Source organism: Carcharodon carcharias, chromosome 5 (assembly GCF_017639515.1).
Source record: "Carcharodon carcharias isolate sCarCar2 chromosome 5, sCarCar2.pri, whole genome shotgun sequence".
In the NCBI taxonomy this organism is placed as follows: domain Eukaryota; kingdom Metazoa; phylum Chordata; class Chondrichthyes; order Lamniformes; family Lamnidae; genus Carcharodon; species Carcharodon carcharias.
In genome coordinates, this window is record NC_054471.1 from 24,574,707 (window position 1) to 24,590,210 (window position 15,504).

At 45.9% G+C, this 15,504-nt stretch overlaps 1 protein-coding gene across 1 annotated transcript in view; it reads right to left on the reverse strand.

Annotated features, from left to right (window-relative positions):
• The window catches only part of LOC121278256 (calpain-9-like), a 233,754-nt gene that overhangs the window by 105,962 nt on the left and 112,288 nt on the right, over positions 1-15,504 (reverse strand). Inside the window, exons 15-22 of the mRNA XM_041188486.1 lie at positions 14,344-14,403; positions 12,379-12,474; positions 10,124-10,210; positions 9,311-9,368; positions 9,113-9,174; positions 6,783-6,851; positions 5,424-5,502; positions 4,139-4,255 (exon numbers count right to left, since the gene is read on the reverse strand). Of these exons, the coding sequence (XP_041044420.1) occupies positions 4,139-4,255; positions 5,424-5,502; positions 6,783-6,851; positions 9,113-9,174; positions 9,311-9,368; positions 10,124-10,210; positions 12,379-12,474; positions 14,344-14,403 (628 nt within the window). The remainder of the gene's footprint in view (positions 1-4,138; positions 4,256-5,423; positions 5,503-6,782; positions 6,852-9,112; positions 9,175-9,310; positions 9,369-10,123; positions 10,211-12,378; positions 12,475-14,343; positions 14,404-15,504) is intronic.

A 15,504-nucleotide genomic window follows, 5' to 3' on the forward strand; every position in this document is an offset into this window, starting at 1 on the left:
GAGTTCTAGTGGGGTCTGTGAGTGTGTGTCTTAATTGGATTAAAGCCAGCTAGTCTGGGTGCTTTGATGTATAGTAGTTTTGAGATGTTAATTAGGTAAACGTAAGGAGGGTAGAAGGTAAAATGTAAATTTGCATTTGTTAAAAGAAACCATTCCAGACTGCGAGTGAAATCTTGCACCTACCTGGAAGACACCAAGCAATATGTTTATTTTTTTCAGCTTACTAGTGAAATTGGTGGGATGAAAGGATGTTATTGTTAGAAGAGGTAAAGTTAAGAGCCTAGTGATACAATGGGAAATTTACATTCAAAGAGAAAGATATGTATAAAGGAGAAAGGAAGATGTTTAGATTCAATAAGTGTGACAAGCCTCCAGCCTGTAAGCCTCAAGCTGCTGTCTGCAAGGACCCAGAGCTGAAAGAAACTTATTTTGAATGTGACTGTCCAGGGAGTGCTTTGCCAGGTGTCTGTTTAAATCTTTGTGATCTACTGCTGCCTTAATGAGGGTGTAACTGAGAGTCAGATTAATTAGGGGATTTTTGTAGTTATTATAGTAGTAATTTATAGATATGTGTATGTGTTTACAATCTTTCTTGTATTAATAAATGTTTAATTTAGTTTTATAAAAAACCTCTTGAGACTCGGTAGTCTTATTACTACTGAATTCAAAGCCTGCATCTCAAAACATACAAATTACAAAAATGGGTTATGACAGTTGTTTCAAGTTTCCTCTGGGATTTGAAAAACTCAGCCGTTACCATCAGCTGTGTCATAATAAAAGGGTATGGGGAGAGAGTAGGAGTGTGGCTTTGAGATGGAGATACAGCCATGATCATATTGAATGGTGGAGCAGGCTCGAAGGGCTGAATAACCTACTCCTGCTCCTCTTTTCTATGTTTCTATGTTACAGTATGACCTCATCAACTTTCAGTGATTTGTGTATCAGCATTTCCAAGTCTCTTGCTTCTCTATCTGATTTAGTTTCTTATCTTCCAAGGAATGAGCTGCCTCCTACCAAAAGAAAGTATCTCTCACTTTGCTATATTGGATTTCATGGTCATCTCTTCCTGTATATTGGTGTAGTCCCTCTGCGGTATTAGCTATATTCCCAGAACTTCCAATCTCCGGGCAATCATATCCCAGAAAATACATTGGGTGACCCCCCATGAAAGTCCCCAAGCAAGGCTTGCACAGCAAATCCTCAGGAATAGGAATGTAGTAGTGATGGGGCACAGTATAATTAGGGGATAGATACTGTTCTCTGCAGCCGTGAGCATGAGTCCCAAAGGCTGTGTTGCCTTCTATGTGCCAGGGTTAAGGACATTTCCTCAGGGCTGGAGAGGTACTTGGAGTGGAAGGGGAGGGATCCAGTTGTCGTCGTCTATGTTGGTACCAATAACATTGATAGGACTAGAAAGGAGGTTCTGCTGAAAGAATTTGAACAGTTAGGAGCTCAATTAAAAAGCAGAACCTCCAAGGTAATAATCTCAGGATTACTACCTGAACCACGGGCAAATGGCATAGGGTAAATAAAGTCAAGGAGTTAAATGTGTGGCTCAGAGATTGTTGTGGGAGGAATGGGTTTCAGTTCATGGGGCACTGGCATCAGTACTGGGGTAGAAGGGAGCTGTTCTGGCAGGATGCGCTTCACTTGAACCATGCTGGGACCAGTGTCCTGGCAAATCGAATAACTAGGGCTGTAGAGAGGGCTTTAAACTAAATAGAGGGATGGAGGGTTCTGGAGAGGGGATAAGTAGGCTTACAAAGCAAAAGGATATGGCAACATTGCAGGGCAGCTACTTAGGTAATGATACTTAGAGTGCGACAGGAAGGGACAGAGTGTACAAACATAAAAAGCAGCAGCAAATAGGGTCAAAGGGAGAAAAAATGGTAAGAATACACAATTAATGGCTCTTTACTTGTATTCAAAATAAAATTAATGAATTAATGGCACAAATAAAGATTAATGAGTATGATCTTATAGCCATTACAGAGACGTGGTTACAAGGAGATCAAAGCTGGGCATTATATATTCGGGGGCATGTGGCTTTTCGAAAGGACAGACAGGAAGGAAAGGGTGGTGGGGTAGCTTTGTTAGTACAAGATGGAATGAGTATGATAGCAAGAAATGATCTTGGATTGGAAGATGTAGAATCCATATGGGTGGAGGTAAGAAATAACAAGGGGAAGAAGACACTGTTGGGAGTCGTCTATAGGCCCCTGAATAGTAGCTATACTGCAGGACAGAGAATAAATCAGGAGGTAATGAGGGCATGTAAAAAAGTCAGTACATTAATCATGGGTGACTTTAATCTTCATGTAGATTGGGAAAATCAAATAAATAAACTTAAAGTTTCCACCCAAGAAGTGTCTGCAGATCAACTCGATCATTAATAACACAACTCGACCACCCTACAACACCAGCACAGTGAAACTGAGTCATCTGGCTGAAATGTTTGAGGAAGTCCCAGGCATACAGTTGACAGACAATTGCCCGTAGATGTTGTCTCTATGGACTTCCAGAAAGCATCTGATTAGGTTCCACTTAGGAGATTATCAGCAAAACTAAAAGCAAATGGAAGTGGAGGTAACCTGGTGACATGGGCAGGTCACGGGTGGGAAATAGGTCATAGATTCACAGAATGTGACAAGTGATGTTCCCAGGGGTCTGAACAGGGGCCTCAGCTTTTCATCATATATATATATATACATATATATAACATGGGCATGGTAGTAATGTCACTGGACTAGTAACGCAGCAATCCAATCTAATGTTCTCCGGACACGGGTTCAAATCCCACCATGGTAACTAATGGAATTTAAATCCAATTTAAAAAATTGGAATTGAAGACAAGTCTCAGTAATGGTGACCATGAAACTGCTGTCGATGTTTAAAACCCTTCTAGTTCATTAATGTCCTTTAGGGAAGGAAATCTGCTGTCCTTACCTGGTCTGGCCTACACGTGACTCCAGGCCCACAGCAAAGTGGTTAACTGCCCTCTGAAATGGCCACTCAGTTCAAGGGCATTTAGGCACAACACCCATATGCCATGAAAGAATAGATATAAAAAATAACTCGGATGAGGAATAGAGCGTAAACTATCCAAAGTTTGCAGAGGGGTTTGGGTGTCCAAGCACAGAAGAACACACATGTAAGAAGTGATCTAAAACGCTAATGGAATGTTGGTCTTTATCTCAAAGGGGATTGGAGATGAAGTGACGCTTCAGTTGGTTCAGACCCACCTAGAGAACTGCATTCAGATCTGAGCATCATAACTCAGGGTGGGTATATTGGCAATGGAGGAGATATGGTGCTGATTGATATGGAGCTGAAAGGGTTAATTTACAAGGCCAGCTTATGTAGGCATAGCCTGTACCTCCTTAACTTTAGGTAATTGAGAGACGTGTAGATACCAAGCTATTTAAAATGATGAAAGGATCAGATGGAGGGGAAAGAGAGAAACAAATTCCTCTGGTGGGTGAAATCAAAACAAGGGAGCACAAACTTAAAGTGAGAGCCCGGAGACTGAGGGGTGAATTCAGGAATACCTTTTTTACACCAAGGGTAGGTAAACCTTAAAATCTCTCCTCCAAGAAGCTGTAGATGTTCTGAGACCTCAACGAGACGATTGTGTCTAATTCTGGGCATGATAGGGAGAATACCAAGGTTTCAGGGAGGAGAAAGAAGAGATTTATTAGAATCCAACAGGGATGAGGGATTTCAGTTGGAGGTGCTGGAGGTGCTGGGGTTGTTCTCCTTAGAGTAGAAAAGGTTAAGAGGAGATTTAATAAAGATGCTCAAAATTATGAGGGGTTTTTATAGAGCACCTAAAGGAAAAGCTGTTTCCACTGGTAGGAGAGTTGGTCATCAGATGTAAAATAAGCGACAAAAGTCAGGGGAGAGGTGTTTCGTCAGTCAGCTGTTATGAGCTGGAATCCACTCACTCAAAGGTGGTGAAAGCAGGTTCATTAGTCAGTTGGATAAATATTTGAAAAGGAGAAATTTTCAGGGCTATGTGGAAAGAGTGGGGAGCGGCATTAATTGGATAGTTCTTTCAAAAAAGCAGCATAGGCATAGAGGGCTGAATGGCCTCCTTCTCTGCTGGACGATCGTACGCTGATGATAGAGAACCACTTACTGGTTGCAAATTCCACACGGAGGAAGCAATTGATGAAACTCTCCAAACTGATCCTTCCTGATGAGTCACCATATCTCAGGACCATGAGTTTGAGTGCAGAGTTAGTGACTTCAAAACCTGAGAGACACAAAGAAAAGATGCAGTGAGAACCACTGGATCAATCGATATTTGTTAACCAACAAGTAAAACAACCATAACACAACAGGGAAAAATTGACATTTACTGTGAGACCAATCGCATTTTATCAACACAACAAATACCTATGTTTTTAACTTATTTTTGATGAATTTAGTGCTCACTGAGATGAGGAGTGAGGAATGTATCAGCCAACAGTGCCAGTGTCAAGAATTCCCGGAACCAGTGAGGCACAGGTTAGATACAGAGTAAAACCTCCACTACACTGTTCTATAACCCTCTCATGACAGGTGCAAGCACAGGGTTAGATACAGAGTAAAGATCCCTCTATACTGTCCCATCAAACACTCCCAGGGCAGGTACATCATGGGTTAGATACAAAGTGAAGCTCCCTCTACACTGCCCCATTAAACACTCACAAGATAGGTACAAAATAGGTTAGATACAGAGCAAAACTTGCACCACACTGTCCCTTTAAACACTCTCAGGACAGGTACAGCATGGATTAGATAAGGATTAAAGGTCCTTCTATGGACTGCAGCAGTTCAAGAAGGCAGATCACTATCACCTTCTCAAGGGCAGTTAGGAATGAGCAATAAATGCTGGCCTAGCCAGCGATGCCCACATCCTGTGAATTAATAAAAAAAATACTGTCCCATCAAACACTCCTAGCACAGATACAGCACTGGTTAGATAGAAACTGTCCCAGCAAACATCCCCAGGGCTGGTGCAGCATGGGTTAGATACAGAATATAGCTCCCTCTATACTGTCCCATCAAACACTCCCAGGACAGGTACAGCACTGGTTAGATACAGAGTAAAGCTTCCTCTATACTGTCCCATCAAGCACTCCCAGGGCAGGTACAGCAAGGGGTTAGATGCAGAGTAAAGGTCCCTCTATACTGCCCCATCAAACTCTCTCAGGACAGATACATACAGGGTTAAATGCAGAGTAAAACTATTGCTATACAGTCCCATCAGACATGACCATTTTGTCAATGTTCTCCATACTCATTAAAAAATGAGTTCACCTCGAAGTCCCTTTTACTCTAAAGACAAGGCCAGCATCATGAGCCTCTCCTGCAACTTAAACCCCTGATGGCCCATCTAGTGGCATCAGTGGAAAACAAGGAGTAAACTGAGTACTTACCAGCTTCCTGCAAGCCGTTGGATAGTTGTGCTGGATACAGCAATCCGGTGCCATTTATATCGCTCTTGTGGAAAAGTTCCTAAAAACAGATAAAACAACTCAGAAACTTCCCCTCCTGAATTCACTGAGGCCTCACTAGTCTGGCAAAAGGACACTTCTTACAGGATTTTCATTATCCCTCCCCCCAGCCCACATTTACACTCCTTCTCCCATCTTGACTCCTTCTGCCAAATGGGATGCGCAGCACAACCAATCCCGAATCCATCCTCACCTGCATCAACCTAACTGCAACTTTCCAAAAAGGTGGGGGGGCTGGGGTGGTTGGTTAATGGGTCACTGGCTGACAGCTAGGGCTGTGAACCTCAGCTGACCTTAAGCGACAGAAACAAGAACATAGAACTTTCCGCTCTGCGTTGGGGGCAGGTCAGGTGTCCAGGGAATGGAGAGGCAGGAAATTGGGGTGCAAGCCTTCTCCACCTCTTTCCCATCCCGGAGAGATCCAGAGCAAATTGAAACAGAGAGTAAGCTGGCCAGACTTCACTGCCCTCCCCCACTCCTGTCCTGCCTGAGTTTCGGGTGTTTGTGGTGGTTCCCCCTCCAGAATACCCACCCTAACCCAGCAATGTACAGGGATGCACATGGCCAGATAGAACTGGAGATTCACCAGAGAGTTTCACTGAACAGTTGGAGAGAACTTTTAACTTGTCAGTCCCACTGGCCCATGGCAACCAGCAAAACAGCCTTTGACTGCCCTCCAGCCCTCTGACCCTCCAGCGTCACTCCTGGCATGAGGGTGGCCCCAGATGAAAATGGACCTCATGCAGCAAGTCAGGGGCCATCAAGGTGTGATTCAAGTCATTGCACTACAAGAGGACAGGAGGTTGTGTGTGTGTGCTCAGGGGATGCAAATCTGAAGGAAGTGGAGTGAGATTCAGCAAATGATTGGACAGGGCATCAGCGAATCCCCTGGCCTTTTCCGCCAGCCTGGCAGCTTCTGTGTCATTTTCTCGAGCTAGTCCAGAAATGCCCACATTTAGTGAATTCAATTTCACATCTTGCTACGGTTCGGATTTGAACTCATGACCTTAGATTGTTAGCCCCAGTACCATAACCACTCCCATACCAAGCAACCCGAGAGGAATTGTTAATCATTTTGGAGTCAAGGCTTAGGGAGATACCCAGAGGAGTGTGTCACAGAGAGACACAACACAGACAGCAAGGTGACAAGTGGACTGGCCATTGTCAAGGATGATGGATTACAGCAGAACTGTAATAAGAGTAAATTGCATGTGTCACATCTTAGTCAGTCAGCCACTAACAAAAACATCTTGTGAGCCTTTCTTTTTTGTTTCATTATACCTTAAAAAGCACCAGCTTTTCCCATAGGCGTCTGAAATCGTGCTTGTCAAGTCTTCCTGTTCCACTGAACTGTCACCAGTTAAGTCTCGACAATCCGATCACAGTGTGTAAAACAGAAGTGTCATTTGTGCTGCAATTTGTCAGGCAGTTTTGCAGCCGGCTGCTGTGTCTGAAGTGACATAGTGTAACAAGGACATAAAAGCAGCCGCTTGATTGGCACCACATCCACAAACATTCACTCCCTCCACCACCAATGCACAGTAGCAGCAGTGTGCACCATCTACAAGATGCACTGCAACACCAAGGCTCCTTCGATAGCACCTTCCAAACCCACGACCACTAACATCTAGAAGGACAAGGGCAGCAGACACATGGGAACACCACCACCTGGAAGTTCCTCTCCCAGCCACTCACCACCCTGACTTGGAAATATATCACCGTTCCTTCACTGTCGCTGGGTCAAAATCCTGGAACTCTCTCCCTAACAGCACTGTGGGTGTACCTACACCACATGGACTGCAGCGGTTCAAGAAGGCAGCTCACCACCACCTTCTCAAGGGCAATTAGGGATGGGCAATAAATGCTGGCCCAGCGAGTGACACCCACATCCCATAAATGAATAAAAAAATAATGCGCAGGATAGTATCTAATGAGGCAAGAGGTTGTGGCAATAGATAGGAGCCAAAAGGAACAGGGGCTAGACCTTGACTGTGTGATTGCGTAAAGCAGGCAACAGTGAATTGATAGCCTGTGTTACATCTCGAGCAGGTTTGATTTCTTTTGGAGCCACTGGAAATTCACATTAAGACATGTAATGCTGGGCAGCTCTGGCGCACTTTTGTCCATTTAACCCAAGTGCATCATGGCAAGATCTAACCCAGGATGTCTAAGGCTAGTGGAAATTAACTCATGTGTTTATCTGATAGATACCTACGCCCGAGTCTGTGATCTCTCAAAATGTGGAGATTACACTGTCTCCTCACCATGACATCCTGCACTTTTCTGAGACAGGAAAGTGTGGGCTGGATTAGTAAAAACCAAGTCTCATGCAGCCCCCACTCTCGCATGGCAGAAGGTTAACATGACAAAGTTACCAGGGCAGGGCACAGGGGGCAGAGCCTTGTTGCTTGTCCACATATTACTCAATCATTGGAATGTCCAAGCCCCAAAAGCAGGTCAATCCTCCAGTCTCAGGTCTACATCCCTCCACCCCCAGTTTCAGATCCACCCCTAGTCTGGTCTGTCTCCACCCCCATAGTCTCAAGTCTACTCCCCCAGCCTGAGGTCTACCTTCCAGTCTCGGGTCTAGGCCGCAGTCTCAGGTCTGCCTCCACTCCCCAATCTCGGGTCTACCTCCCCAGCCTGAAGTTTCTTCCCCCACTCACGAGTTACCACACGCAGCCAGCCCCCCACCCCCCCCGCCCCCCAGCTTCGGGTCCAACCCCACCCCCCCACCACCCACCCTGCCTCAAGTCCACTCTCCCAGTCTCGGGTCAATCCACTCCAATCTCATTTCGACAATCCCCCATCCCCAACATCTCAGGTCTTTCCCTACACCCCACCCCCCACCTCCTCAACCCCAGACTTAGGTCTACAGCCCCCCACCCCCACCACACCCCAGTCTCAGGTTTACCCTCCAGTTTCAGGTCTGCCTGAGCGTGAACCTGGCAGGCTAATGCATTGCCAGCAGAACTGACCCCTCTGCTCCTCCTCCAAGGAAACTGCCTACAAATGGACAACCTCTCTTTGGGCTGCCTTATACTTCAGCACAGACTCTTCCAAATAATTTCACTGCCTCAGGTGGTCAACAAAACATCCTTCAGTGCCTCATTGGGCAGTGCCACACTCTCTCTTACACTGCCCTGGAGTGTAAGCCTAAATTAACAGCAATGTAACACCAGGGGAGTGAATGGCTTGGTGGGGGGCGGGGGGGGAGGGTGGTGGTGGGGGTGGGGAGTGGAAGACAGTGGGAGACAGTGGAAGATGTGAGAGGGCAGGGGAGAGACAACGATACACAGGAAAGGCTGCAGAGCAAATGGGGAGACTTGGCTTGGTGGGGGATGGGATACATTTTCTCGCTTGGTCTCTCACTTATTTGCTGTGAGATCAGAACAGAAGCAACGGAAAACCATGAACTAGAGCACCATCAGTGAGAGAAACCTCCTGCAGAAGTGAGTCCCCATTGGAAGCAAGTTGGAGAGACAAGGGTGTCATCAAAACACAAGGATAACCCTATACAGAGGGGCAGGATGTTAAAACAGGTAGGGCCAAGGTCATATACTGTAACGTATGGTGAATTTTTAAGGGGGTAGACTGAAGTACAAGGATACTTTCATGAGCAGCACAATCCCTCTGCAGTTATCCAGGCTGAAACCTTCTGATGTCTTCTGGTCTGTGGTAAGAAAGAAATAAAATCTGGACTCAGTGCAAACAGGGACCATGGCAGATAACAGACCCAGAAAGAGAAGGAAAGACAATTCGATACCCGAGCTGGGTCGATTCATCAGACCAGAAGCCATGTGACTCACCTTGCAGCAAGACTTCATTTAAGATCTTCTGTAAACCAACAGCATCGATCTCTGGGCCCTGTAGATCAAAGACACAGCGTTGTTTAACTGGGATATAATTTTGAATTTTACCCTTTCCCCTCTGGGACTGGGTGGTACACTGGGTCACACACTGTCCTTTCCCCTCTGGGACTGGGTGGTACACTGGGTCACACACTGTCCTTTCCCCTCTGGGACTGGGTGGTACACTGGGTCACACACTGTCCTTTCCCCTCTGGGACTGGGTGGTACACTGGGTCACACACTGTCCTTTCCCCTCTGGGACTGGGTGGTACACTGGGTCACACACTGTCCCTTCCATTCTGGGACTGTGTGGTAAACTGGGTCACACACTGTCCTTTCCCCTCTGGGACTGGGTGGTACACTGGGTCATACACTGTCCTTTCCCCTCTGGGACTGGGTGGTACACTGGGTCACACACTGTCCTTTCCCCTCTGGGACTGGGTGGTACACTGGGTCACACACTGTCCTTTCCCTCTGGCACTGGGTGGTACACTGGGTCACACATGCTTGAGCTGGACTCGGATGCTTCTGGTAGTGCACGGACTTGAATGACAGAAACAGAGTGTTGAAGGGAGGCACGGAGGTCCTGAGGTGGATGAACGTGTTGCAGGAAATAATTAATCCAGAGACACCAGCTTCTTGTGGTGTGAAGGAGTCCCAAGTTCCCAATATCAGCAGTTAGAGTGTTTTCCTGTATCCAGTCAACCTCACTGCCAGGGTGGGGTGGGAACAGGGGGAAAAGGAATGGAGGGTTAAGGAAAGAGGACTTACCTGAGCGACGGGTGACCTGGGAGACATGGGGAGCGGAAACCCCTCTGACCAGCTGTCGTGTTTCTTGTGGGCTTGGGATGACCAGGCCTAGGCAGAAAGAAGCGAGTCGGTGGAGCTTAGACTCTACATCGTGGGTTCGCAGTGTGACCAGCTTAAAATGGATGAGCGGACAAGGAGGGAAACTGGGATAGTGAATGTAAGTGATTACGTGCAATGATTCATCAATATCTCGATTACTGTTGAATTGTGTGCCTATCAGGATGGTAGACAGTAACCTAGGTCGGCCTTCATCTGACAATTCATACGTTCATATTCTCAGGAGGAGCCTTGCAACCCAGGGGGGAGAAAAAACTAACTCATGAGAGTGAACGCCGCAGAATCCTTCCATCCAGGAGCGGAGTTTGAACAAATGTGGTGGTGAGGTGAGGTGCATCACTGACCCTTCATCCTGTGTCACTGTGTGCATCTGATGTGCTTCACTCTACTCCAGATTGATAAAGTCTGAGCTTGGGGACTGGGAGGGGGCACTACCAGCCCAGTCTTTTGTCTGCGTGTGAATCTAGAGCACATACCTGCCAATAACATGGCACAAAATCAGGAATCTTATTTTCATGGGAGGAACGTGAATGTCATGCCTGTGTGATGACCTTTGACCTGTAAACAGTTTAGCAATGGAAAATTGCAATTTCTTTTAAATGTCTGGGGAATCTGTAATTGTTTTAAAGAATGTTTGAAAAGGACTTGTAAGAGTTTGCACCAACTGTAATTTTCTTGGATAATCAGAAACACTGGCCATTGTGATCCGGTGACCCTTGGAAGCAGTACCAACAGGAAGGAAGTTAAGGCCATAAACTATGTGGCTGGCGGACACAAAGGAGAGCTAGAGGCAGAAGGTGATCAGCACACAGACACAAAGAATTGTTGCAACAGGACACAATTATCAAAGTCCTGGTGTAATTAGGAGCAAGCTGAGTTCTCTACAAAAAAGGTCAGTTTTCTGTTTGGCAGAAAGAAAAATAGAATTCCTGAAGTTCTTGTGGAAGCACTGCATGACTGAGCTAAAAGGGATTGAACTCTAATAGTGGTGTGAATAGCTCAGGCATAGAAACATAGAAAATAGGAGCAAGAGGAGTTCATCCTGCCTTTCAAGACTGCTCTGCCATTCAATATCATCATGGCTGATCCTCTATCCTAACACTGTACTCCCGCTCTCTCCCTATACTCCTTAATGCCTTTAGAGTCAAAAAATCTATCTAGTTCCTTCTTAAATATATTCAGTGACTTGGCTTCCACAGGCTCCTGTGTCATGCAAAAGAGTTGAGAGTTTGAGTCAGAGGACCACACCATGAACCAGGCATTGTTGGTTGGTTGGTTTAAAGGGAACTCTGGATAACTATGCCATCAGGATTGATGTGATCTGAGTGAGGGAGGGTCGGTGTTAACCATATCTGGGGATATCAGCTGGAATTTGGCTGGATCTGAGGGACGACTCGATTGAGTGGGAATGTGAGTGATCCTATATACCAGAGGCTGAGTTGGAAAGACTGGGAGGTTGCACATGGTGCCACAATTGTGCGCAGTGCAGGGGGTGATGGGGGTGTTTGCAGGTTGTGTAAGACATATCTTTATTGTCTCGGCCATTTAAAGTGAAATTTACCTTTTTATTTGAAGTACATTTGCTTGTTAATTCATGTGTAATTTGTGGTTCTGACTCGTATTAAACTTGTTTAATCTTGTTGATAATTTCTTCATTTGGGGGTCATTCAGTAAAATTGGTTATTTTGGCTTATGGTGGCAATACCTGTGTTCTTCTGAAGTTAGGGTTCAGGCACATTACTGGGGCAGGGTAAAGGGACAATTCTGCTATGAAGAATCAATTCTAAAGTTAATCTGACACTCCCTCTTGTCTCCCCACCACTGCCCCTACCCCCCATTCTAGTGTCAGCCTCAGTTCAGTGGTGATGTTCTTACCCACAAGTTAATAGTTCATCACTTCAAGCACACTCCAGGCCGACACCAAGGGAGCACAGTCGCACAGATGAGATCTTAAGGTGAATCCCTGGTTGGGTGCTTGTTGTTGCACTATTTGAGGGAGCTAGCATTTACTCTCTAACCTCCAAAATATCAAAAGAAAAAGCTGATTAACTGGTCATTTATCTCACTGTTGTTTGCATGTTAATTAGTTCTCATGGTTAACTTAAAACAACAGCAATTATACATGTCCACACATTGCACAAGAATGGTATGCAGCTTACCTCCATTGCGATAGGGGACATTGGGGTGGGGGACAGAGGAGGGCTCAAACTTTCAGACCTGTCGAAACTAGGCGTTGACCATGTAGGCTGTAGGTTCTGTGAGGAGGCAAAGAGAATGCGGGTGAATGTGAAGTGTGCACAGAACCTCACCTGGGTAGCCTCTCTTTCCAAAACTAGGTGAGTCAGACAGTGGAATAATCCATGTGTGTCAGCCCTGGGACAGTAACACTCTCACCTGACATGGACGCCAGGCTTCAAGACCTACTCCACATACTTCAACACATAGCCCTGGCTGACATGCCAATGCAGTACTGAGGGAGTGCTGCACTGTCAGTGATAGTGTTTTGCTTGAGCCATTTTACCATAAGAACAGGAATCAGCCATTCAGCCCCTCGAGCCTGTTCTGTCAATCTGTTATTAAATCATGTCTGACCTGAACCTAAACTCCATTGAAACGTCTTATCTTTATAACATGGGAGGCCCTGTGACACAGTGGGTAGTGTCTCTGCTTCTGAGCCAGACCTCCCCAAGACTTGACAACCAAGGAAGGTGCATTCAGAACACTGCCAAGCAGGATGAGTTTTAACATCCTCCAACACGCACCAATAGCAGGCGGTAAGAATGGGAGATGTTCCTGATCATCCATGTGATGGAAAGAAAGATGGAGCCTCTACCATCACTATCCATAGCTCCGGATTCCAATATGCTTGCAAGAGTCTATTTTGCCACAGAAACCAGCATTCCCTGAGTGACCTCTAACACACCACCGCAACCTCTATAACTCTCACCAAGTAAAAACGAATGGTTCTCAGCTTTGAAAGACCGGTTAACCCTCAGCATTGATAGTGTTTTGAGGGAGCGAGTTCCAGGTTTACACTAACCTTTTTTCTGAAGAAGTGCTTCCTGGTTTCTCTCCTAAATGGCCTTTCTCTGATTCCATGATTGTCCCCCCTATTCTGGATTTCCTCCATCAGACTATAAGACCATAAGACATAGGAGCAGAAATTAGGCCAATCGGCCCATCGAGTCTGCTCCGCCATTCAATCATGGCTGATAAGTTTCTCAACCCCATCCTCCTGCCTTCTCCCCATAACCTTTGATCCCCTTACCAATCAAGAACCTATCTCGAACCTATCAGAGCGAATCATTTCTCTCTATTTACTGTATTGAATTGCTTAATCATTTTAAAATCTTCAGTTATATCAACTTCCTGAGCCCAAGGGAATACAAGCCAACTTTATTAACCTGACTGCATAATTTAACCCTTTTAGTCCCAGTATCTGTGCTGTGCTCCCTCTAAGGTCAATGCATCCTTCCTGACAGACAGTGGATATAGACAAATTCCCATGGATTTGTGTCATGAGACTGCCTGGCCCTGGTAGTTCAGTCTCTGGTAAGAGCTCTGATTTACCTTCCAACTGCCTGCTCAGCTCACGTCAGTCCCCTCTCCAGTGGATCCAGTGTTTCTAGAGCTCAGCTCTCTCTATCCCTCTCTATTACTCTCTCCATCTCTCTCTGGTCAGGATTTTACAGCCCCTCCTGTCCGGCGGGATATTAGGGTCCCACCGAACTGAATGGAGATTTAAAAGGCTCACTGCATCCGCCAGGGGAAGACAAGCCACAGCAGGGCTGTAAAATCCTAGTCTCTCTCTCTCTCGCTCTCTCTATCTGTCTTGAATCCAGTGTTTCTGGACAGTCTAATTCTCTGCATTTACCTAACCTACATTGTGATAAAGTTGGTGCACTGAACTGGTTTCTTGTAAGAAACAGTAAACTTTATTTACAGAGCTCCTGATGAAGCTACATGCTTGTACTGAGACCAAAGCTAGAAAACTCCTAAGATTACCTGTGCTTAGGGCTGACTTGTCTGTACAGTCACATGATCCCCATAACAGTATAAAAGGTTTAACTTACAATCACTACATACATACAGAACCTTAGCATTAAAACATTGACAACACTCACCTGGGCATACTTGTTGAAGATCTGTTCCCAGGAGCCGTTAACATTTCTGTTCAGTACCGACTGAGAGAGAGAGATATCACAGTAAAGAAAAGACCACACATTTCCACACATGATCTGCCCAATGCTTGCCTTCTCCTTTTCCTGGCTGTCAGTGTACTTGAACCACTGAATGTCCCTGAACAGGACAGAGGAAGGAGATGATCAACACTAGGCCTCACAGCCCGTCACAAACTCCTAGGAGTTACAAAGGGGCGGACCCACATTCCCCAAGGACCCCTGAGGAATGGAGGGGCTGCTGCCTTTTGTCAAGTACAGAAACTGAACAGTGGGAAGGTTCTAAGCATCTGTGGAGTGGGAATGGGCAGGATCGAGGGCTACACATGTTGTGAGAGGCTTGCCTTTGGTGTCCCTCCTTGACCTTTGGGCCACCCCCACCCCTGACTCTGTGCCTCGCAACCATTTCCCCCCAGCATCAAAGCCAGTTTTCGCACACACTTTGGCATCACTTACTCCGCCTCAGATTAACGGGGGCAGAGAGGCACACAGTGTAGGTGGGACCCACACTCCTATAGGCCCCCTAAGACCCAATGCTAACATTGAAATTAAAAGTCCTAGGACATGAATGAAGGAAAATAAGTTATATGACCTGTTTCTCTCATGTTCACTGCATCCTAACACATTCTCCTGTCTGACAATGTCTTTCCATTAAATTTCAGACATTTGGAAGCTTCCAATTGTTTCAACTCCAATCTCCTCTCCCAGGCTTCTACGGACACCAAAGGATTAAATGCTAAAATATTTTCATTGAGACCACACTAAATTACTGGACACTTCCCTGGCTTATCAGCTGTGGCTCAGTGGGTAGCACTTTCGCCTCTGAGTCAGAAAGTTTAATTCTCACTCTAGAAACTTGAGCTCCAGTGCAGTACTGAGGGAATGCTGCACTGTCAGCGGTGCCGACTTTCAGATTGGATGTTGAACCTGGGTCCTCGGACGGATATTAAAGATCCTCAGACACTATTTGAAGCAAAGTTTGGGGAGGGGGGTTTGTCCCTGGTGTCCTGGCCAATAACTATCCCTCAATCAACATCGCTGAAACAGATTATTTGACCATTTATTTCACGCTGTTAAGGGGAGCTTGCTCTGCAGAAAGTGCTGTAA